Here is a 25,987-nt window from a genome sequence, read left to right on the forward strand (position 1 = left end):
GGGAGACTGTTGGAAATATGCCCTAGAGGCAATAATAAATTGATTATTATTATATTTCCTTGTTCATGATAATCGTTTATTATCCATGCTAGAATTGTATTGATAGGAAACTCAGATACATGTGTGGATACATAGACAACACCATGTCCCTAGTAAGCCTCTAGTTGACTAGCTCGTTAATCAATAGATGGTTACGGTTTCCTGACCATGGACATTGGATGTCGTTGATAACGGGATCACATCATTAGGAGAATGATGTGATGGACAAGACCCAATCCTAAGCCTAGCACAAGATCATGTAGTTCGTATGCTAAAGCTTTTCTAATGTCAAGTATCATTTCCTTAGACCATGAGATTGTGCAACTCCCGGATACCGTAGGAGTGCTTTGGGTGTGCCAAACGTCACAACGTAACTGGGTGGCTATAAAGGTACACTACGGGTATCTCTGAAAGTGTCTGTTGGGTTGGCACGAATCGAGATTGGGATTTTGTCACTCCGTGTAAACGGAGAGGTATCTCTGGGCCCACTCGGTAGGACATCATCATAATGTGCACAATGTGACCAAGGGGTTGATCACGGGATGATGTGTTACGGAACGAGTAAAGAGACTTGCCGGTAACGAGATTGAACAAGGTATCGGTATACCGACGATCGAATCTCGGGCAAGTACCATACCGCTAGACAAAGGGAATTGTATACGGGATTGATTGAGTCCTTGACATCGTGGTTCATCCGATGAGATCATCGTGGAACATGTGGGAGCCAACATGGGTATCCAGATCCCGCTGTTGGTTATTGACCGGAGAACATCTCGGTCATGACTACATGTCTCCCGAACCCGTAGGGTCTACACACTTAAGGTTCGATGACGCTAGGGTTATAAAGGAAGTTTGTATGTGGTTACCGAATGTTGTTCGGAGTCCCGGATGAGATCCCGGACGTCACGAGGAGTTCCGGAATGGTCCGGAGGTAAAGATTTATATATAGGAAGTCCTGTTTCGGCCATCGGGACAAGTTTCGGGGTCATCGGTATTGTACCGGGACCACCGGAAGGGTCCCGGGGGCCCACCGGGTGGGGCCACCTGCCCCGGGGGGCCACATGGGCTGTAGGGGGTGCGCCTTGGCCTACATGGGCCAAGGGCACCAGCCCCTAGAGGCCCATGCGCCAAGATATAGGAAAAAGGGGAGAGTCCTAAAGGGGGAAGGCACCTCCGAGGTGCCTTGGGGAGGATGGACTCCTCCCCCCTCTTAGCCGCACCCCTTCCTTGGAGGAAGGGGCAAGGCTGCGCCTCCCCCCTCTCCCCTGCCCCTATATATAGTGGAGGGGAGGGAGGGCATCCATACCTGAGCCCTTGGCGCCTCCCTCCCTCCCGTGACACCTCCTCCTCTCCCGTAGGTGCTTGGCGAAGCCCTGCAGGATTGCCACGCTCCTCCATCACCACCACGCCGTTGTGCTGCTGCTGGATGGAGTCTTCCTCAACCTCTCCCTCTCTCCTTGCTGGATCAAGGCGTGGGAGACATCGTCGAGCTGTACGTGTGTTGAATGTGGAGGTGCCGTCCGTTCGGCACTAGGATCATCGGTGATCTGAATCACGACGAGTACGACTCCATCAACCCCGTTCACTTGAACGCTTCCGCTTAGCGATCTACAAGGGTATGTAGATGCACTCTCCTTCCCCTCGTTGCTAGTCTCTCCATAGATAGATCTTGGTGACACGTAGGAAAATTTTTGAATTTCTGCTACGTTCCCCAACATGGAGTTCATAGCCGCAGACGTCTTTCAGCACTCGCCTTTCCGCGATATCCTGAATTCACTAAAGTCTCTCTCTTTGTCAGGAGAGCCGTGGCCGGACTATGGTCAGCAGGGTTGGGATGCGAACGACGAAGAAATTCGAAACCCACCCACCACCCACTTTGTAGCCATTGTCGACGATATAACCAACATGCTCGACTTCGACTCTGAAGACATCGACGGTATGGATGCCGATAAAGGAGACAACCAAGAACCAGCACCTATAGGGCACTGGAAGTCCACCTCGTCATACGACATATACATGGTGGACACCCCCAAAGCAGGGGATGACAATGAAAAAACGGAGGACGGCCCCTCCAAGAAGCAACCCAAGCGCCGACGTCATCGGCGCCGCTCTAAATCCCGCTAAAGCAAAAACGGCGAGTCCGACACCGGAGACGTCAACACCCCGGACAGTGCCGAAGACAACCCCCTCCAGCAGAATTCCGCGCAGGAGGACTAAGGAGCCAGCCCTCATGAGAGAGGGCAGACAGGGAGGTCGAGGACGACAATTATATGCCTCCCTCCGAAGACGAGGCAAGCCTCGACGACGACGAATTCATCGTGCCAGAGGATCCCGTCGAACAAGAGCGTTTCAAGCGCAGGCTTATGGCCACGGCGAGCAGCCTCAAGAAAAAACAGCAACATCTTAGAGCTAACCAAGATTTGCTAGCCGATAGATGGACTGAAGTCCTGACGGCCGAAGAGTATAAACTCGAGCGCCCCTCCAAGAGTTACCCAAAGCGCAGGCTGCTACCCCAACTAGAGGAGGAAACAACTAAACCTACATCACCAGCGTACGATGCACCCGATCGGCCACCCCGTGGCCGCGACAGAGAGGCCTTTCGGCCCTCAACCCAAGCCGCACCCCGGTGCCACTCCAAGAACACCAGAGCACGGGGAAACGCAACAGACCTGCAAGACATATTGGAGGATAAGGAAAGGCAAACAAGATCGATCTACGGATCGCGTGGGCGCCCTACGTCACGTGACGATAACCGTCACGCCGGATATGATAAATACGGCCAGACCGAATACAATAGACAAAGCTCATCCGAGCTACGTCGCGATATAGCCCAGTACAGGGGCGCCGCACACCCACTATGCTTCACAGACGAAGTAATGGATCATCAAATCCTAGAGGGTTCTAAGCCCGTAAACATCGAATCATACGATGGCACAACAGATCCCGCGGTATGGATCGAGGATTATCTCGTTCATATCCACATGGCCCGTGGTGATGATCTACACGCCATCAAATACCTCCCGCTCAAGCTTAAAGGACCAGCTCGGCATTGGCTTAACAGCCTGCCAGCAGAGTCAATAAGTTGCTGGGAGGACCTGGAATCCGCATTCCTCGACAACTTCCAGGGCATTTATGTGCGACCACCAGACGCCAATGACCTAAGCCACATAATCCAGCAGCCAGAGGTATCAGCCAGACAATTCTGGACGCAGTTCCTAACCAGGAAAAATCAAATAGTCGACTGTCCGGATGCCGAGGCCCTTGCGGCCTTCAGGCACAACATCCGAGACGAATGGCTTGCCCGGCACCTTGGACAGGAAAAGCCGAAATCTATGGCAGCCCTCACGACACTCTTGACCCGCTTTTGCGCGGGAGAAGACAGCTGGCTAGCTCGTAGCAATAACATAACCAAGAGCCCTGGCAATTCGGATACCAAGGACAACAATGGCAGGTCACACCGCAACAAGCATAAGCGTCGCATTAACGGCGACAATACCAAGGATACGACAATTAATGCCGGATTCAGAGGCTCTAAACCCGGTCAGCGGAAGAAGCCATTCAAAAGAAACCCTCCGTGCACATCCAGTTTAGACCGGAGACTCGATCGCTCGTGCCAGATACACGGCACCCCCAAACAACTAGCTAACCACACCAACAGGGATTGTTGGGTGTTCAAACAGGCAGGCAAGTTAAGTGCCGAAACCAGAGACAAGGGGCTGCATAGCGATGACGAGGAGGAGCCCCGACCACCGAACAACAGAGGACAGAAGGGCTTACCCCCGCAAGTGCAGACGGTGAACATGATATACGCAACCCACATCCCAAAAGGGAGCGGAAGCGTGCCCTCGAGGACGTCTAAGCGTTGGAGCCAGTCGCCCCAAAGTTCAACCCATGGTCCTCCTACCCGATCACTTTGATCGAAGGGACCACCCCACTAGCATCTGTCACGGTGGATTCGCCGCATTGGTCCTAGACCCAATCATTGACGGATTTCACCTCACTAGAGTCCTCATGGACGGCGGCAGCAGCCTGGACCTGCTTTATCAGTATACAGTGCGAAAAATGGGTATAGAGCCGTCAAGGATTAAACCCACAAAGACAACCTTTAAAGGCGTCATACCAGGTGTAGAAGCCAGCTGTACAGGCTCGGTTACACTTGAAGTGGTCTTCGGATCCCCGGATAATTTCCGGAGTGAAGAGTTAATCTTCGACATAGTCCCATTCCACAGTGGCTATCACGCCCTGCTCGGACGAACCGCATTTGAAAAATTCAATGCAGTGCTGCACTACGCATATCTCAAGCTCAAGATGCCAGGTCCTCACGGAGTCATTACGGTAAATGGAAACACTGTACGCTCTCTCCGGATGGAGGAGCACACAGCGGCCCTGGCGCCGGAAGTACAGAGCAGCCTCTCAAGGCAATTCTCCAATCCGGGTGTTAAACGTCCGGACAACGTCAAGCGCGCCCGAAACAACCTCCAACAAAGCCGGCTGGCACGTTCCAAGCAAGCATAGCAGTGCAGCCCCAACCCCAACCCTCGCCAGATGGTGATACCGGTACCACACGTACATAATTACGCTTTGAAAATACCATGGGCATAAGGGGAGGGGCACAACTACGGCATGCCCAGAATGCGGCTCAACCGCACTTAGGGGCTCCCTATTCTGCCGTTTCCTTTTCTTTTTTTATACTTTCAGGATCCAACTATTCAGAAGGCCTGTCCGGCAATACACTCGCCGAACACACGATGGAACAGCCAAGGAGAGAACAAGCCGCGTCGAATGTCCAGGTGGTCTCTATAACGAGCTAAATACCCGTTTTACTTAAATTCACGCAGCTTGCCCCTGGAGGGGGACATGTCAAATAATCCCATCCCTTGCTTATCGCACTATTTGTATCGTTCTGCTTTCATAGCAGCTCTTTTTTAATAAACAATACATAGCTCTTATCTATTATTGTATTCATCTATTTTTATACAAATATGTTTAGTCATGACATTTTCCAATCGTACACTTTGGTACGGCCAATACACCAGGGGCTTAAGCACCCCATAATATGGTGTGAGAAGACCGAACACTCTCACGAGTGCGGCACCCCGAACTTATAGCACTATATGCATCGGCTCCGAATCATGTCTTGGGTCAATAGTTGGGTTTGCCCGGCTCCCATGTTTTGGTACCTTACGTTCCGCAATGTTGGCTAAGGTAGCGCTGGGAGAACTACTGCGATTGTGTCCCAGTTGAGCTGGGTTAACACCTTAGTAGAGAAAGTTAAAACTGACCATCATGATAGTACGAGAGACCGGTCGCTGTTCGCGAGGTTTTTCGAGTCCCTAAAGACTTATGCCGCTTAGAGCGAGGAGCCGGATTTATCTGGCCTAGGCGTGGATAGCGCCCCGAACTCGGTCTTCCGAATACCAGGGGCTTCGCCGAAATTTAAAATTATAGAATTCTATGGCTAAGTGAGAGTGATAAAGCATTATAAGTCCGATGGCCTTGTTCGTTGTGCTGAGCGCCTCCCTAGATGGACCCAAGAACGGGAGCAAGAGCGCTCAGGTTTATCCCGAACACCCCAGTACTCGTGGCACGGGGGTATAAGCCGACGACTTGCATCTCTCAGATTTAATAAACGGCCGCACAGAATGTAATATTTTAAATTAACAAGCGTTGCTTAGCGCATATGAACAAAGTTTTCAGCGTATAGGATAACAAATGCGAGTCTACTCAAAAATTACATCTTTGGAAAATTCACCCGCTATAAGGCGGGCACCCTTCAGGATGCCCTTATAATACATCTCCGGCGTGCGATACTCCTTGCCCGGCGGTGGCGCATCCATCAATAGCTTCTCAGCATCCAGCTTGCCCGAGTGCACTTTAGCACGGGCGAGGGCCCGACGGGCACCTTCAATACAGGAGGAGCGCTTGATGACTTCAATCCATGGACAAGCGTCCACCAGCCGCCGCACCAGACCAAAGTAACTCCCAGGCATGGCTTCTCTAGGCCACAGCCGAACTATGAGGCCCTTCATGGCCTGTTCGGCCACCTTGTGGAGCTCGACCAGCTGCTTCAGCTGGTCGCTCAGGGGCACCGGCTGTTCGGCCTCAGCATATTGAGACGAGAACACCTTTTCCGTCGAGCTCCCCTCCTCGGCTCGGTAGAATGCGGCAGCATCAGACACACTACGGGGCAGATCGGCGAACGCTCCTGGAGAGCTCCGGATTCGGGTAAGTAACAGATAATTAACTTTTACATGCTTGCTTTGCATAAAGAATGCCTTACCCGCCGCTATTTTCTTTATCGCCTCGATCTCCTGGAGGGCCTTATGGGCTTCGGCCTTAGCGGTTTTGGCACCCTCAAGAGCCAAGGCGAGCTCGGACTCTCAAGACTTCGAGTCACGCTCCAAACTCTCGTGTTTTTCCACAAGAGCCTGGAGCTCTTGCCGCACCTCCGCCACCCGCGCCTCTTGCTTCTCTCGCTTGGTGCACTCCGAGGCCGCACTGTTCTCGGCCTTGGACACCGCCTCCTTCAGGGTCGCCACCTCGGTCGTGGCCCCTGCAACATTATCGTTGGTCCTGTCATTATTTTCAACCAGGTATTTCTATATACATTTACATACGGTATCATATACCATCCTTGTTCTCGAGCTGCTTCTTGGCACGACCGAGCTCGTTCTTGGACCGCTCGAGGCTCTCCTTCAATGCATTGACCTTCGCAGTGAGTGCGGCAAAGGTCAGCAGCGCAGCCTGCATCCCCATATTGACATATTTATGTTAGACTCCTATGTATATCTTTTTAGATCCTCAGCTCGGCTTTTCTTTCTGAACGCCAAACTGAGCATCTGGGGCTACTGTCTATGCGGTAAAAAAATTATTTGTTTTGAATACATACCTCAAAGCCTGTTAACAGGCTTGTACAGGCTTCTCTCAGCCCGCTCTTAGCCGACTGAACCTTCTGAATCACCACACTCATAATAGTGCGGTGTTCCTCGTCAATGGAGGCGCCCTTAAGCACCTCCAGCAAATTGTCCGGCGCCTCCGGTTGGACGGAGGTCGTCGGCGTCGTAGGCTTGCCCTTCTTACGAAGGCGCCGCCTGTCGGACTCTGGAACCGTTGATGGTTCCGGAGCTGTGCCCAGCCCAGAGCCGGACTTAGATCCCTCTGGGGCTTTACCCCCTTTGGGACTGGAGTCCGGGAGGTCGCCTTGCGGCGCCTCCAGGACCACCTCCTCCTGGTTTAATCCCTTTTGGGACTCCACCTCTGCGTCGTCCGCAGGGAGCGGGGAGGAAGCCGTCGGAAGTGAAGCACTGTTCACATCCAACGAATCCAGGGAGCTGCTCGATGAATCGCCGAGCTGAGCCTTGGGCGGACTGCATGATTGAATTCGGCGTCAGAAAATACCGAATAATAGAGGAGCGCCATAAGTTATTCGGGTATCCGGACACTTATGATTTTGCCAGGGGCTTGACCCTGGATGGCCATTCCTCCCCGCCATCTTCGGCATCGGAGGCGTAGTCCGGCAGAAGGGTCTTCCCCTTCTTGGGCCCTCCGGCCTTCCCAGTTGGGGTGGCCTTCCTCTTCTTTCCTCCCCCTGTTGGAGGGGGAGAGGCTTCTTCTTCTTCCTCCTCCTCGTCCTCAGAGGCGGAGGGTGCTTCGGGGTTATCGGGTGATGAATCCGACACCACCAGGCGCCGGGAGCTCTTTCGAGTCCCCGTGGTCTTCTTCTTGGCCTTCTTTTCCGGCACCACGTGAGGTGCCGGAACCAGCAGCCCCGTCAATCGGGCGTCCGCTGGGTCTTCTGGCAATGGAGCCAGACAACTAACCTGCCCGGACTTCTTTAGCCAGTCCTGTCAAAGGTAAGGGAGTTTAGATCCCGCATAGAGTCAAACTATGTAGAACAAGTACCCCGTAATTGGAAAATTAAGCTCACCGCGCTGGCTTGGCGCTTGGCGCAGAATTCGCGATCTTCGGTGACGGGAGGGGAGACCTCGGAGCTCTTGAATAGCACCTTCCAGGCATCCTCGTACTTTGTGTCGAAGAGCCGAGACAGAGTCTGGTGCTGGGCCGGGTCGAACTCCCACAAGTTGAAAGCCCGTCGTTGACACGGGAGAATCCGGCGGAAGAGCATGATCTGGACTACGGTGACGAGTTTAACCTTCCTGTCGATCAGGTCCTTGATGCAGGTTTGAAGTCCGGTCACTTCTGCCGAATTACCCCACAACAGGCCCGTCTCTTTCCAAGATGTGAGCCGTGTAGGGATGCCAGATCGGAATTCGGGGGCCGCTGCCCATTGAGGGTCACGCCGCTTGGTGATATAGAACCACCCCGATTGCCACCCTTTGATGGTCTCTACGAAGGTGCCCTCGAGCCATGTAACATTGGCTATCTTGCCCACCATGGCGCCTTCGCACACCGCTTGGCGGCCGCCCACGACCTTCGGCTTGATGCTGAAGATCTTCAGCCATAGGCCAAACTGGGGCTGGATGCGGAGGAAGGCCTCGCACACGACGATAAACACCGAGATGTTGAGGATGAAGTTCGAGGCCAGATCGTGAAAGTCCAGGCCGTAGTAGAACATGAGCCCCCGGACGAACGGGTGAAGAGGGAAGCCCAGTCCGCGGAGGAAATGGGGGAGAAAAACAACCCTCTCATGGGGCCTAGGGGTGGGGATGAGTTGCCCCGCATCTGGAAGCCGGTGCGCGATGTCGTCAGACAAGTATCCGGCCTTCCTCAACTTTTTGATTTGCCCCTCCGTGACAGAGGAGGCCATCCATCTACCTCCCGCTCCGGACATGATTGGAGAAGGTTGAGGTGGGAAGTGCGGACTTGGGCGTTGGAGCTCGAGTGCGCAGGGAGGGATAAGCAAAGGAGGAAGAAGGCATAAATGGAAAGGGTGGATCCTTATCCCCTTATATGGGCGGCCGAAACTACAAGCCCCCACCAGCCTAATAAAACTCGCTTATCTCCCAAGCGCCGTAATCAATGGCGCGGTTGAGTTACCCATGCCCGTATTGATGAGAATCCCAGAATAAGGGGACACGATCTCTGCTTTGACAAGACGTGCCAAGGAAACTGCCTTGCTAAACACGCTGAGGTGGAAAAGTAAAATGATTCAAGTAAAGACTTGGCCGTCGTGTGATGTCACGCTGCGGAATGCGTCCGCAGATTAGATTGGTGCGGATATTATTCTCTCTACGGTGTTATGTGGAACTTATTTTGCAGAGCCAGACACTATCCTTGTGTTCAACATCTTCTATGGAGTATTTGGAGGAGGAACCCGCCTTGCAACACCGAAGACAATTTGCGAGCCGGACTCATCGTCATTGAAGCCTGGTTCAGGGGCTACTGAGGGAGTCCTGGATTAGGGGGTGTCCGGATGGCCGGACTCCCGGACTATGAAGATACAAGATTGAAGACGTCACCCCGTGTCCGGATGGGACTTTCCTTGGTGTGGAAGGCAAGCTTGGCGATACGATATGAAGATCTCCTCCCATTGCAACCGACTCTGTGTAACGCTAGCCCTCTCCGGTGTTTATATAAACCAGAGAGTTTTAGTCCGTAGGACAAACAACAATCATACCATAGGCTAGCTTCTAGGGTTTAGCCTCTCTGATCTCGTGGTAGATCAACTCTTGTACTACCCATATCATTAATATTAATCAAGCAGGAGTAGGGTTTTACCTCCACCGAGAGGGCCCGAACCTGGGTAAAAACATCGTGTCCCTTGTCTCCTGTTACCATCCGCCTAGACGCACAGTTCGGGACCCCCTACCCGAGATCCGCTGGTTTTGACACCGACAGGTTGGCATATATCGAGATTAGGATTTGTCACTCCGTGTATCGGAGAGGTATCTCTGGGCCCTCTCGGTAATTCTCATCACTATAATCGTCGCAAGCAATGTGACTAATGAGTTAGTTGCGGGATGAAGTATTACGGAACGAGTAAAGAGACTTGCGACTAATGATACCGAACTAGGTATGATGATACCGACGATCGAATCTCGGGCAAGTAACATACCGATGACAAAGGGAACAACGTATGTTGTTGTGCGGTTTGACCGATAAAGATCTTTCGTAGAATATGTAGTAGCCAATATGGGCATCCAGGTTCCGCTATTGGTTATTGATCGGAGATTTGTCTCGATCATGTCTACATAGTTCTCGAACCGTAGGGTCCGCACGCTTAACGTTCGATGGCGATTTGTATTATAAGTTATGTGTTTTTGATGACTGAAGTTTGTTTGGAGTTCCGGATGAAATCACGGACATGACGAGGTGTCTCGAAATGGTCGAGAGGTAAAGATCGATATATTGAAAGGTTATGTTCGGACAACGGAATGGTTTCGGAAAAATTCGGACATTTTCCAGAGTACCGGGAGGTTACCGGAACCCCCGAGGGGTTAATGGGCCAACATGGGCCTTAGTGGAGAAGAGGAGGCAACAGCGAGGAGGTGGCGCGTACCCCCCCCCCCCCCCACCCCCCAAGCCCAGTCCGAATTGGACAAGGGGTGGGGGCACGACCCCCCTCTTTCTTTCTCCCTCTCCACCTTCCCCTTCTCCCATCTCCGGAAAAAGGAAAGGGGAATCCTACTAGGACTCGGGGTCCTAGTAGGTCTCCCTCCTTGGCGCGCCCCCTCTATGCCGGCTGCCTCCCCAAAGAGATATCAGTTGTTCTCTTTGCCGTGTGCGGTGCCCCCTCCACAGTTTACTCCTCCGGTCATAGCGTTGTAGTGCTTAGGCGAAGCCCTGCGCGGATCATATCCTCAACACCGTCACCACGCCGTCGTGCTGACGGAACTCTCCCTCGACCCTGTACTAGATCGAGAGTTCGAGAGACGTCATCGAGCTGAACGTGTGCTGAACACGGAGGTGACGTACGTTCGGTACTTGGATCGGTTGGATGGTGAAGACGTTTGACTACATCAACCGTGTTAACTAAATGTTTCCGTTTTCAGTCTACGAGGATACGTGGACATACTATCCCCCTCTCGTTGCTATGCATCTCCTAGATAGATCTTGTGTGATCGTAGGAAATTTTTTGAAATTGCATGCTACGTTTCCCAACAACCACTGCCACCATCAACGTGGTGGGAAGGAGGATACGTGTTGAAATTTGAATAAAAAAGACATAGCACTGTGTGTGCGGCAGGAGGATTTTTTCTTTTGCGCAAGGAGGGTTCTGATATACATTTTTCTCCGGTTACAACACACAAGCATTTTTAATAGTTAACGTAATTTTTGGAAGCATTAATTTTGAATATTGATTTGGTGGAAACAAATCACGACTTACCAGAAAAATAGAAAATAGAGTTGTTACTTGTTACCGTAATTTTTGGGAAGCAGCTTTGGACCGGGAAAACTGATGCGTGCGTATATGGAGGACTCTGAGCTTCTCTCGGTCTGTTCATTTTAGCACGGCCATGCCTCCGTTCCGGGGCTGGACGAACCTGGCCGGAGCTCGTCGTCCACATCGCCGACGGCTTCGACGACCTCAAGTGCTACTCCAGCACGCGGGGAGCCTGCAGGACATGGCGTCGCGCGCTCGCCTCGCAATTCCCGTCGCTGCTCGTCGACCCTGCCAGGCGCTGGACCGCCGCCGCCAAGCGCCATACCACCGCAACCTTGCTCCTCGCCATCGCTCCTTCGAGCTTAACGCCATCCCCTCAAGCGAGCTCTGCCCCGCTGCGCGCCGCTCCTTCCATACATAGCCATATATACACTATATATACCTAATTTTTTGGAAAAAATAATCGGTATTCAACTGAATACCCATGAATTGAAGTGGGCCCGCCCCTGTTCCTCGCTTGCCCACCAGAATTTTCGCACCATATGACTGATACTATCACACAGTTTTTGTGAGATCAAAACAGACCATCGCATAAGTTGTGGAGACATGATTTCCTGTCGTTCAACTTTGGCAGTTTAATTTTACAGATACACTTTTTGCAAAAATATTGTCCAGATGGCCTGTAAGTCGATTCTTTATGCGTGGCACTTTTAACATGTCAGTTAATTTCAAATGCTCAAGTTATAGTAATAGCTGACCATATATTTACTTTTCAAGATCGTGAAAAATTAAGGTAAATAGACTTGCAGCTGGTAACTGAAGGCGGCCTTTGGATGTCTGTTCCGTTCCCATTCTAAGAACATGTATGATATATTGATATATATGAACCACACATTATTGGAATGAAAGTATGTACAGTCTAATAGAGCTCTCCTACTAGACTTGCAAATTTGCAATATAGCAAAGATCCATCAAAAATGCTGTTAACCTGAGTATGTGTGCCTTTCATGTTGAATATACCACTGACTGAGTTCAACATAGATAGGGTGATACGAAGTCAACAAGAACGAAAACTACAAGTCCTAAAACCTGCCGTTGTCAGGGCATGTGCTAGGATAGCAAAACTATGTGAAGTGCAAAGCTGACTGTTCACTTGCCGGCACCATAGACCAAGCTGGGAAGCACCCAGAAGCTCTCAATCTCCTGCCTTGCGCCTTCTGGAATGTATGAATCGCGGTGAGCTGCACTGTAAATCGACTGACCGAGCTCTGTTGCTATCCAAGGAGCATCAGAATCTTGAGATGAAAGACTCGAAATGTAAATGCAATTACTCTTTCCACCCCATCTTTCAGGGTTCATGCAAGAAAATGTAGGGCTCCTCAACCCAATGCTAACAAACATAGCCCAATTTTCCAACTTTTCCAGTTTGACCCACTTAGCTGGTTTGGCTGAGAAATCTAAGCGGAAGACTTGAAAGAAGTACTCAACCACATCAACCATGAGAAGCATGTCACCACATACCACCAACCATGGAACATTACTTGAGCCTACAACCACGTCCTCTCGCCACAAAACTGTTACTTCCTGCATGCCGAGCTGAGGTGCCAAGGATATGGTATTGAGCCTATAAAGAGAGTCCATGGCAAACATCTGACCTTTAAAGAGCACAATCTGATAAATGAATTTAGCTTCACCAACAAAGGGGCTCTCTGTCCAGGAGGTTGTTCCAACTTTCCATAGGAACATGGACTTTCGCGAGCAAAGGAGGAGGCGCGACTTTGGCGAATTGAGTGGAGCCATAAGGAACCCACAATAGATTTCACAGTTGCGGTTTGCTGGGAGTTTGGGGGGCTTCACCTTAATGCACGTGTAAACATCAACTAGGAGGAAGTGCTCCCTACAGGAGAAGATAAGATACCCATATGAATAACCCAAAAAGCGCATGTAACTTGGAGTGTTTCGGGGCGCTGTACGATGAAGAGATAAGTTACTGTTCATGGGATCATTAAGTTTCCATTTATAATTAGATAAAAGACTGTATTCTCCGGTGATATGCTGATGAGCATAGCGAATATCAGCTTTGAGGTGGAGAGGTGGGAAGGCGAAGGCATATATGGGTGGGAAGGAAGATATTGCATCACGCCAAGAGCGGCATGTGCCAGTAATTGCAAGAAATTCATGGAATGAGCTAAGAAGAAGAATGATTTGGTAAAGCAAGATATCCGTGAGGTCTGCCCAAACATATCGCCTATATGAAGCTGAGGTAAATCTCGGGGTGTGGCAAAATTTTCTACATGGCCGCTTTGAGACTTCAGCAATCTCTCTGTCACAACAAATTCAAGAAGAATGCATAAGAATCAAGATATCAAAGATCATAGATACATAATTAGTAAATCTGTAGAAATGTTGTAGATAGGTTATTACACCAACACTACACGTCAATGGAGAAAAATATGTCTCTTTCACCAAACATTAAGTTCGTTTAGAACAAGACATGTATCGGCATGGAACATCTGAACCACAAAAAGCTATACCGAAACACGCAACTTCTTAGTTTTTACCCTGAGAACAGGAACTTGATATCTACTCCCTGCTTTCCTAAATACAAGTGTTTTTAGAGATTTAAATATGAACTACATATGGAGCAAAATGAGTGAATGTACACTCTAAAATATGTCTACATTCATCCGTATGTAATTCGTATTGAAATCTCTAAAAAGACTTAGATTTAGGAAATTCGTATTGAAATCTATAAAAAGACTTAGATTTAGGAACGGAGGGTTCCTAAATCGATCTCGCCGCCATGGAGGATCTGGTTATCCACCGCCGACCCCCGCACCATCCGGTACCTCACCATCGGACACCTCCGCCCTAGCATCCACGACCCTCTCACCGGAACTGTCACCCATCTGCCTCTCTTGCCGCTTGCGTTCTATGTTGAAGCCCAGTGGGAGGACAAGAGCCTCCACGGTGGGGTTTATGGCGACGGTGCCATCGTTCTATATACCGCAGTCTCAACCTTTGACGGAGACGGACTCAGTGCCAGGTTCATGGCGGCGCTCCTGCGCCTGGGCGATGCTGAGTGGACTTTCGTGAAGAGGACCCTTGAGAATTTGAGGAGACCCGGAGGGTTCTGTGCAGCGTACCACGGCGGCAGGATCTTGTTCACAGTTGAGGCTAGCATCTGGCATGTTGCCACGCCAGACAGCAGCGATGATGTGGGCGACTTGCTCAGGCGAGTTCCAAAGCCGCACATGTTGTTGCAGGACAGCTACATCCTGGAGTCCTGCAGGGAGCTTTTATTGGCCACCATCCAAATCAAGATCATGCTCCATACGAATAACAATGGGAGCGGCGGGATGGCTCGATCTCACCCACAATGTGTGACCGTGCACGCCCTAGAGAAGGTGGGCTCGGCGCCAGAGAAGACACGATGGGTGAGAAAGCATGGCCGTAGCTTGGCAGACCGCGTGCTGTTTTTGGGGTCACCCAACAGTTTCGCCGTAGATGCCTCTGTGCTAGGCGACCACAATGGCGGCTGCGCCTACTTTGTCTACCACTCTCATGATGCCTCCCCTCATGAGAAATACGGCGTGTTTAGGTACAACCTCATAATGAACAAGGTTGAGTTCATTAAACAGCTACCTCAAGGTTGGAGAGACAAGAAGTGCACCTGGCTCGTGCCCTGGTATGCCATGGCCCCAACTAAGGTAAACACGTACGTAATATAATCCTCCATTCATTCTATTGTTAGTTAAAGCCAATATAACAAGCAAGAGCTAAGCGTCCGGGCTATGTGTAAGCATCTCTAGTAGCGTTATGAAATGACAATAATTCAACATTGATCTTGCTCTATCAGGAACTCACTGAGATGTCACCGGAGGCAGCAGGAGAATGCTAGTCCAACACGCCTCATTCAGATGCATAGGGAGGCATTACGAGCCTTGTGTGAGGGTATTGCGATTCTTCTTCTACAACCGCTTCCCGGAAAGTGTCTACATAGTCTACCACAAAAGAAGACCTAAGTGCTCCGAGCGTACTTTGCATGCCCATTCTAAACAGGCTATAGATGCTCTCAACAGCCTTGTTTTGGATGGTTGCAATCTCTATCTTCGTGAGAAGGACTGTTTGGCGACGATATAGAGCAGCAGAGCTACATACAGTTGGATCCTCATGGCTGTGGTTACAGTGAATTTGATTTTGTAGTCCTGATTTTGATCGCCTAGAGCACACCAACGCCTTTGTTATTTGATTAGGGCACACATACTAGACACCAAAGCTATGCTTATTATTGAAGTCGACTACCTGACTGAGGAGAGTGAAAAAAATACATAATTTCCATGTATGCAGATGGGAGGACATAGATATGCCATACAACAGGCGAAGGTTTGCAAAAAAAAAAAGGAAAAACTAGATCCACTTTGCTTATACTAATAAACCGTTGACATCAATATGTAGATCTAGTTACATCAGACTCATAAGTTGGATCATCTTAAAACAGTTGTACATACAAGCTAATTAATTGGCACGCTCCATGCCAGTTGGGCCGGCCGGGCTGCTAGCTTAACCAAACAAGTTTTATCCAAGATCGGCAGCTATAAATTGGACGGCTGCTTCGATGGATACGGCTGGGTTTCAGTTAATCGCGGGTTTCAGTTGACATGGAAATCTTGCTTGCCAAACAGGCACATGCCTCTGTGCGACGCGCTATTTACTAGTACTACTCCCTCTGTAAAGAAATATAAGATCGTTTAGATCACTAAATTAGTATTCTAAATGCTCTTATATTTCTTTACGGAGGGAGTACTTCACATGGATCTCACGTCACCGTCCAGCTAAAATTAACAACATCACAGAGATGAGCTTGCCAGAGTCGATCCATACATCCTTCAACACAGACATCGATCAAAATCTATAGAGCCATGGACCCGTGGTCAGTGGGCTGTCGTGACAGCAGTGATGCCGGTGTTGCTGCTGACCGTTGTACCGACGAAGGTACGGCGTCACCCCCGGCACTTCCAACTGAGCCCTTCCTAGTCCCATACCCTGGCACTCCTTTGTCGGTGGCAGCGACGAAGAAGGTAGTGGGAGTGTCTCTCCTCCTCGCCATCACCTCTGCAGGGAGCTGCTGCGTCAGATATATCCAGCTAGCTACTATAGTGGGAGCAAGTGTAAACTCCTAAGCTTATTGTTAGAACGGCTAGATGAAGATTGTTGGAAACGTGCGTTGATTTATTGCTTGAGCCTCGTGGGCATATATATAGGAGTACATGATCTATTTAGACTACAACACAAGCCAGAATACTCCCTAGTATATCCTATGTTTCCAATACAATCACGATAATCAACATTCCCCCGCAGTCACAACGGTAGCGATGCAGACGGCGAGACTATAGAAAAATCCGAAGGTAAGCCGATGGACCCCCCCCCCCCCCTCCCACCTCCCACACACTCATAACGATAGGGATGCAGACAGTAAGACTAGAGAAGAATCTGAAGGTAAGCCGACAGACCACCACCCCCCCCCCCAACAGTGGTATAACTCGGGGTGGACACCACGAGCAGGCTTTTTGGCCCGCTAAGGACCGGACCGATCGGTCCTAGCCCGCTGAATAAAATGGCCGGTCCGGTTACCAAATATCAGCCCGAAAAAGATTCGGTCCGGTCCGGATTTAGCTCGGTCCCACACGGTTAACCGAGACAGCGCCGCACACGATTCAGCGTCGCGCGCATTCAGCGTTATTCATTCTCTTCAATTCTGTGCGATCCACAAATCTCAGAAATCATGACCGATCGCTACGCTAACGCCTCCCCACGATCCTATTAACGCGTGCCATCCAACAAAAAATTGATCAGAGGCAGGCCATAACTGCACCTGTACGTGGACATACACGTGAGATGCCCTATTTATTTGCAACATGCAAATTGTAAAATTGATAGCTATGCCACATGCAACAACTCTGCATTCTGAAATCCTATCGACTCAACAAAATTAACGTGACAGAAAACAGCAAACAATGAGGAAACAAGATTTTTTTCTTGAGAACAAAGAGGCAAAAAGATTAATACTAGCGTCACCAGGAACAGACCCGTGCCTCCCGGATGAAGAAACTCCAACTGCCCCAGCTTGGCGAATGCCTCGCCGACTCATACCACTAAGAACTGGGGCACCACCGCACCAGCAAGAACGCGCTGACGGTGACGCCGCCGCTGCCTCTCGATCGAGGCGTCTTTGCGTTTCTTCTCAACGAGCATGGAGACGGCCATGCCGAGCGTGGCGAGGACGAGATCCGCGGCTGCTTTCCATCTCCTTCTCCTTGCCATGGCCCATAGACTCCTGCCGACGTGCACCGCCGCTCGCCGTCGCCATGCACCGCCGCTCGCGATGGCCGTACGTCTCCATGGGCGGTCCACTCGGTCCGTCCCGAGCTTTACCACCTTCGGTCTGGTGCATGAAAAGAGGACCGCAGTGCTGCTTGGTCCGGTTCGGTACGGTCCGCCGGCGGCCGGTCCAAACGGTGGCTCGGTCAGGGACCGGACTGGCCCGGATCGTGTCCATCCTGAGTCGTAATGGTCGATGTAGCGCGGAAGACGGTGGCAGTTTGTGTCGTTGTCGAATTAGTCGAGAGCGTAGGGTGGTGTACCCAGTTGTCGAGGTAGCCGTGCGAAGAATGTCGTGGTCGATGTTGAGTCGGGGTAGCCGGTGTCGAGATAATTGCCATGGAGCCACGGGCGCAGGAAGGCGCCGAGTTAGTCATAGGCGCAGTGGTGTTGAAGTAGTGGTGCGCCGGGAAGAAGACGTTGTCACTAGTGCAGAACCGGCCTTTAGTGCCGGTTCGTGACGACCTTTAGTGCCGGTTCGCCAACCGGCACTAAAGAGTGGGGACTAAAGCCCCCCCCCCCTTTAGTACAGGTTCGTCACGAACCGGCGTTAAAGTACCACCACGTGGCACGAGCCAGGCCCGGGTGCGCGTAGGTCTTCAGTACCGGTTGGTAACACCAACCGGTACTAAATGTTTGGGTGTTTTTTTTTAATTTTTCCTTTAGTTTTACGTTTTCAATTTAATTTAGTGATTGTTTTACATTAAAATGAGTTGTTAAATCCATATCCATATTATACTTGATCACCTAATTAGGTGATCAAGTATAATATATATGGATATGACATATATACTTGATCACTTAGGTAGGATCCATCCAGCTGAAACTAATCTGCGGTTTCTTTCATTAAATGATATAATAACTCATCATCATATCATCATATTAATATAAAAACTCTTGCATCATATCATCAACATGAGTATATATATATACTCTAGCTAGCTAGCTAAAAATCATCATAGTCGTCATTATCACTATTTAATCATCATAGTCATTACCGCTATCTAATCACCACCAACACTAGCTTAAAGAAGAAACATTCACTTGTACCAGAAGCAAAAATATCATCGAGTTCAACATGATGGTCATGATATTATAAGCATTCATATATAACACCACAAAAGCAAATCACACGTTGAGATTAAGTTCAGAACGAAGAACACGGACATGAAAGGACAAGTACTAAGAGCATGAACTAGCTAAATCACTCCTGCTGCTCTCTCTCAGGTAAAATAGCATAGAACATGTATAGCTCTCCTGATTCATCATACTGAAGCATGCAGATGAACCTGTCTTCTAATCGTGGGCTGCGCTTCTCATTGCTGCCCCCTAGTATTTCTCTACGATCGTTAACAATTTTCCTCCAATCTTTCACTATTAAGCATTCATCGCTTCTAGAAATCCTGAATGCACTCATGCGCAATGCAGGATATCTTGGCCGTAAGCTAACAATTGACATGCGACCTTTAGTATGGATCCCCAGAGGCACAACTGTCATCGGGGGTCCCTGTTGAAGAACATCGTATAGTACTTAATTAATATATTTAGCAATGAAAGTTTAGCAAAAAAATTATGTATGCAAAAGATGCACTGAGGACAAATAGTAAAAATCTTATCATCATTTCTAAATAGATGTGACTGTAGTTCAATACGATCACTATTGGTCGCACTTTTTGAGTAGTAACAATTCTAAGTCCAGGAAGAAAATTTGTCTTGACAGTATGAAGACCCTCAAGCCATGAAACATAATGACTTATCTCCTCGCAGTTTAGTTTATCTCTGGGACAGTAGTAGGTCCTGTCTACCAAGCGGCGGACATGTTTGCTTGAATGGAAATAAGCTGTCAATAGAAATTAGTTGTCAATTATATTTGAATAAGCAATATCAAAAACAAAAATATAGTTGAGAATAACTCACATAATGGTAGAACTGGAGGCGTCTGCACATCGACCCATATGTTTCTGTTACCTTTAATATCATCTTCTGGACGAATATCAAAGGTGATAACCATATCAAGCACAAATGCATAAGCCTTGCATAGTGTTTGCCAAGTTTTGCATTCAAAATAGGTGTATGTCTTTGCATTGTATACTTTGACGTTGAAAGTATAATCATGCTCACTTTTTTAGGTAAACTCTCTTTACCTTCATAGTTTCCATATCATTGAAACCTATCTTATCCAAGACAAAAATTATTGCATGGCAGGGGATGCGCTAGTAGAATAGTGAAAATTAAAAATTATAAGTCAGGCAAATGAAGCATATATAAGTCATCCTTAATTACGAAAACAGACTTGTCGTTGTGACTTACTGTATCGAATTCGAAGGTCTCATCCAGCTTGATGCTGAATCGCCTATCATCAACAAGGAAATTTTTGTCGCACAGGCCGCGCTGGTCTTCACAGTATTCGCACATAATGAATTTTTTTCCGTCGTCAGACGACATTTCCTATATATGTTCATATAGGCGAAACATTAAACACGTACTAATTCAATTAATTCAACTAATTCCACTAAGCATTTACTAAAAATAAACTAGTTATATTAATTCAACTAGTTTAAATAATCTCATATACCTAAATTTTCTTACTAAAAATAAACTAGTTATATTAATTCAACTAGTTCAAATAATCTCATATACCTAAATTTTCTTACTAAAAATAAACTATTTCTATTAATTCAACTAGTTCAACTAAGCATTTACTAAAAATAAACTAGTTCTGTTAATTCAACTAATTCAAATAATCTCATATACCTAAATTTTCTTACTAAAAATAAACTAGTTATATTAATTCAACTAGTTCAAATAATCTCATATACCTAAATTTTCTTACTAAAAATAAACTAGTTATATTAATTCTACTAGTTCAAATAATCTCATATACCTACATTTCCTTACTAAAAATAAACTAGTTCTATTAATTCAACTAGTTCAAATAATCTCATATACTTAAATTTTCTTACTAAAAATAAACTAGTTCTATTAATTCAACTAGTTCAACTAAGCATTTACTAAAAATAAACTAGTTATATTAATTCAACTAGTTTAAATAATCTCATATACCTAAATTTCCTTACAAAAACAAACTAGTTATATTAATTCAACTAGTTGAAATAATCTCATATACCTAAATTTTCTTACTAAAAATAAATTAATTCTATTAGTTCAACTAAGCATTTGCTAAAAATAAACTAGTTATATTAATTCAACTAGTTCAAATAATCTCATATACCTAAATTTTCTTACTAAAAACAGAAAATAAGTAAAAAAATAGAAAACAGAAAATAAGTAAAAAAATGTGTGTGTGTGTGTGTGTATGTGTGTACGTACATGTCTGTGTGTATGTGTGTGTGTATGTGTGTGTGTATGTGTGTGTGTGGGTACGACGAGCGGGCGTACGGGCGGCGGGGGCGGTGACGACGGGTGGCGGGGGCGGCGAGGGCGGCGACGACGGGCGGCGGGGGCGGCGACGACGACGGGCGGCTGGAGTGGCGGGGGCGGCGACGACGACGGGCGGCGGGGGCGCGCGGCGACAACGTGGACGGCGACGACGGGCGGCGGGGGCGGCGAGGGCACGGCGGGGACGGCGACGACATACGTGCGGCAGGGGCGGCGATCGAGGGTGGCGGGGGCGACGACGCGGCGGCGCGGCGGCGTCGGCGTCGTCGGCGATAGATCGAGTCGCGGGAGAAGAAGTGGAGAAGTGGTCGACGATGGAACTGATTTATCGTAAGTGTAGTATTTATAGGAGGGGCCTTTAGTACCGGTTGGGGCCACCAATCGGTACTAAAGGCCTATTTTGGACAGACCAAGCGGCGGGAAACGAGGGCCTTTAGTACCGGTTGGTGGATCTAATCGGTACTAAAGGCCCCTCCATTAGTACCGGTTGGAACCACCAACCGGTACTAAAGGCCGTGCGCTGCCACCCGCGGTGCTATTTTTAGTCCCGCCTCGCCGAGCGAAGGGCAGCCGCACTGATTTATAAATCCAGCCGCGGCTGCCATTTCGAACTCCTCTATATAGTAGGCTTCTGGGCCTAACTTCGGCGCGCTGCCCTGTGAGTCTGCTGGCCCTTCTGGGCTTGAATTTGCACATCCTAGGTCTGTCATGCCCACCCGTCAGCTCCCCAACATTTTTTTATATTTTTTTCTTTTCTGCATTATTTATTTTCTTCTATTTATTTTTGAGTAATTTTTTTATATAGTTCTTTCTTTTCTGCTTTATTTGTTTTCTTCTATTTATTTTTGAGTAGTTTTTTTTGTTGTATTTAGTTTCTTTGTGAATATTTTTCTTTATATAATTTTTTTATTTTCTGCATTATTTATTTTCTTCTATTTATTTTTGAGTAATTTTTTTATATTTGTTTTTCTTTTCTGCTTTATTTTTTTCTTCTATTTATTTCTGAGTACTTTCTTTTGCTGTATTTAGTATTTTGTGAATATTTATTTCTGAGTACTTTCTTTTTCTCTTTTCTGCATTATTTATTTTCTTCAACATTTTCAGAGTTTGTTTTGTAGTGATTTTTATTTTCACGGTCATTTAGCTCTAAACTAAACTAATCGATGACTGAAAAACAACAAATGATGTCAGAACGTGTTGGAAATTAATGACATCGCTTCGAATGCTCCATAATGCCGGCTCAAAAAAAGTCTGGAGTTCAAATAAGTTAAAAATATGAAGTGCCCGTGTAACTGATGAGTTCTCGTCCGAAACTCTGATACTCTGAAAGAGATTGTCTTGTTTGTACACGAAGTTCGTCCAGTTTTTGCCGTGACCCTCTCTACTCTTTCGCACATGCTATGCGGGTGAAATGATGATACTTTCAACATTTTCAGAGTTTGTTTTGTAGTGATTTTTATTTTCACGGTCATTTAGCTCTGATCTAAACAAATCAATGACTGAAAAACAGCAAATGATGTCAGAACATGTTGGAAATTGATGACGTCGCTTCGAATGCTGCATAATGCCGGCTCAAAAAAGTCTGGAGTTCAAATAAGTTAAAAAAATGAAGTGCCCGTGTAACTGATGTGTTCTCGTCCGAAACCGGTGAAGACTCATATTGAGTCCACAAATTATACACATAGAGTTCAATGAAGACCAAATGCTTGTGATAGTTTGAGAAGTAACATATTTAAATTTTGCATCTGAACGCAGAAAAAATACATTGATCAGTACCGCCTTTCTGCCAAAACGCGCTACTGCTACAGAGAAGTACATAAAAATACATTGATCATCAATGATCTTTTTGTATAGAATCTAAATTGTCAATAGAAATTTACCACCGATTTAAGAACCGGCGAAGACTCCTATTATAGCCACAGATCCTACACATAGAGTTCAATGAACACCAAATGCTTGTGATAGTTTGAGAAGTATCATATTTAAGGTGGTCAAAATCTTGCTAGGGGAGCGAGATGGGACTAAAAGTAGCCCTGCCACAACCTCTTTAGTACCGGTTCGTGCCACGAACCGGTACTAAAGGTGCTAAAGATTCGCAATGAACCGGTACTAAAGCTCTCCTCCTGCCTAGTCATTTGAACCTGCACTAATGGACATATTAGTGCCGGCTCATATGCAAACCGGTACTAATGTTTCTCAGATTTGCCCCTTTTTCTACTAGTGTGTTAACGACGCGTCGCATCGGGTTTGCCAAGCCCGGGGACACATCGTGAACAAAGGCCCGCATCAGTGTTGCCACACCGAGCATGCGTATACGGATGAAGATAAAGTTGAGGAAGCGCCGCTCTAAGCTTGCCAGGGGACACATCGTGGATGAAGGCACGCATTGGTGTTGCCAGCACAGGACATTCGCAGAGGAGAGACCAGCATGAGTTGGTCCAATCGGCATGGGGGCTGATGTCACCAACTGTGTTCGGAGTAGACGAAGTGGTTGAGCTAGATGACGGCGATGCTGGCGATGGGCTGGTGCTGGACGAAAACAAAGATGGGTGGACTGGCGACAGCGGCGGCTGAAGAAGAGCCGCTGGAATCGTTGATTTATTGCTTGAGCCTCGTGGGCATTTTTATAGGAGTACATGATCTATTTGAAGCCCCAGACAAGCCAGAATACTTCCTAGTCTATCCTATCTTTCCAATACAATCACCCTACTCAACACTTACATACGCGCACAAGAATCTGCATGCTGCATGCATATATTCCGCTTGATTTATTACTGCTCTAGTACTTGCTGCCTCTATTGATATTTGTACTTACAAGACTAATAGTAAGAAATTAACCGAGAAAGAGCCAAAGACGTGTAAGATGCATTATCGCTGTTGTGGGCTCTAGGCCTGTGTATTGGTACTAGCTTAGGTACGTATAGGCATGCATTTTGCATGGCGTACGTCCACAAGCTTGTCTCTCGAAACTTTATAAACTAGACGTTTAATCAGGCCCAACTGCAGCAGCCCGTCCATTTGTTTGGGTCACACATGTTATACTCATGACTACATACATGGCTCCTGCATGATTTAGGCACGCACGTTCCACCCTAACAGTTGTAGCTTTAGACGGAAGCTTGTACATAGTCGTCGACCAGTTAGAGTATGCATTTTCCCATAGTAATTAGTTATTACTTCTATCAAAATCATTATTCATCGATTATTAGCTGTCTACTATAAACCAACTGCTATGAAATATTGGCGTGAAACAAATAAGCGATGTGTTCCCCTATACGAGCAGTGTGAAAGACTCAACCTGGCTACGGAGAGAGACCGAATCCCTATCATCGAATCCATCAAACGCTGAAGGTTCAAGGGAGGAAGCAGTCGCGGTGGTTTACAGTTACAACACGTAAAATTGTGCATGCATCCGTCTTGGGCCAGCACGCTGGCCGCCGGCATCCTATGTCAAAATGCAGTTAGATGTTCGTGTATTTCTAGTAGTTTTTTAAGAGGCATCATGCATCACGCTGGTTGAGTAAAATACGCAGAATAACTCGGGTGGTTGCACAAGTGTCCCATCAGACGCGTGCTAGCTAGCATCACTGGCAGGAGTATTAATTCAACTACCAGCAACGCCATTCCATCCGCCGGATCCCTCCCAATACTCGACACGACGTTGACACAGGTCGCTGGAGTGTCATGCATCAAGTTCAGATTCCAGTGAACAGTAGTACAATTTCTCATATAGTTCGCGTCAATGCCTATAAATCCGCCCCTCCCAACCTGCATCAATCAACAGGCCCCCAAGACCAATAAGCCCCCCTGCATCTCCCGAGCGTCGAGTTGAGCCAGAGTTTGCTTCGAGAGATTAAATTTAATCCATCGAGATGGCATCGCAGGCGATCGAGGTGAACAAGGAGGGCGCGGAGGTGTACCATGGTGCGGCGTTGTGCGCAGAGAAGGCGACGGAGCTGCTGGCCGAGACCAACATGCCGCTGGGCCTGCTGCCGCTGGCGGACATCGAGGAGGTCGGCTCCAACCGCTCCACGGGCTTCGTGTGGCTGCGCCAGAAGAAGGCGCTCACGCACACCTTCAAGCAGATCGGGAGGCTGGTCTCGTACGCCACCGAGGTGACGGCCTTCGTCGAGGACCGCAGGATGAAGCGGATCACGGGGGTCAAGAGCAAGGAGCTCCTCATCTGGGTCACCGTCTGCGACATGTACATCGACAAGAACGACCACTCGAAGATCAGTTTCAAGACGCCCACCGGACTGGGAAGGTCCTTCCCCGTCTCCGCCTATGGAAAGGAGCAGGACGACTTCAAACCCAAGCAGGCCGCCAAATAAGCGACCACGGCCGGCATATATAATTTGAACAATAGAGTTTGTAAGTTCAGCGTTTACTAACGCTGAATACCACATGCACTTATTTGCTAATATGATCTGTTTTAATAAAATGCGATTATATCCCAAGTTGTTATACTCTGCTCTGGTGTTTTGCCAAGGGCTGGATCCACGATTTGAAATCGCCGGCGAAATGGCTTCTATTGCAGCGTTATCACCAATGCGAATCGGCAATCGCCATTCATGCCTAAATTTATCTGCCACGATTTCTTTTCTAAACAATTTTAGTGAGTGCTTAGTGGTTCTTCCAGATCATTCTGGTGTTGGCGCAGGTCCCAACCTTGAATACGCACTCGTTGAGTACTTTCCGACAATGCACGTGAACTTTCAAGTCACGCACATTCACGGAAATTTGCGAAGCACAAGGGATCAAAGCGGATGCAATGAAAGTTGTGTGTGCTCGTCCATGAAGAAGTAGTCTTTGTGTTTCTCGACTGGAGAAGAGGTCTGTGAGTGGCCGGAAGAACAACAAGTTAAGCAAAAGGGTTAGGCTCTT

At 48.0% G+C, this 25,987-nt stretch overlaps 1 protein-coding gene across 1 annotated transcript; it reads left to right on the forward strand.

The window, feature by feature from the left end:
- The first annotated feature begins 24,827 nt into the window (after positions 1–24,827).
- LOC123067107 (uncharacterized) lies at positions 24,828–25,552 on the forward strand. Its single transcript, XM_044490044.1, has one exon. The coding sequence runs from the start codon at positions 24,976–24,978 to the stop codon at positions 25,432–25,434; it is 459 nt and encodes a 152-aa protein (XP_044345979.1). The 5' UTR covers positions 24,828–24,975; the 3' UTR covers positions 25,435–25,552.
- The last annotated feature ends 435 nt before the right edge of the window (positions 25,553–25,987 follow it).

This window comes from Triticum aestivum, chromosome 3B (genome assembly GCF_018294505.1).
Source record: "Triticum aestivum cultivar Chinese Spring chromosome 3B, IWGSC CS RefSeq v2.1, whole genome shotgun sequence".
Lineage (NCBI taxonomy): Eukaryota > Viridiplantae > Streptophyta > Magnoliopsida > Poales > Poaceae > Triticum > Triticum aestivum.

Excerpts from the sequence above, each read along its gene's own strand:
- LOC123067107 (XM_044490044.1), top strand. The coding sequence starts at position 24,976 with ATGGCATCGCAGGCGATCGAGGTGAACAAGGAGGGCGCGGAGGTGTAC.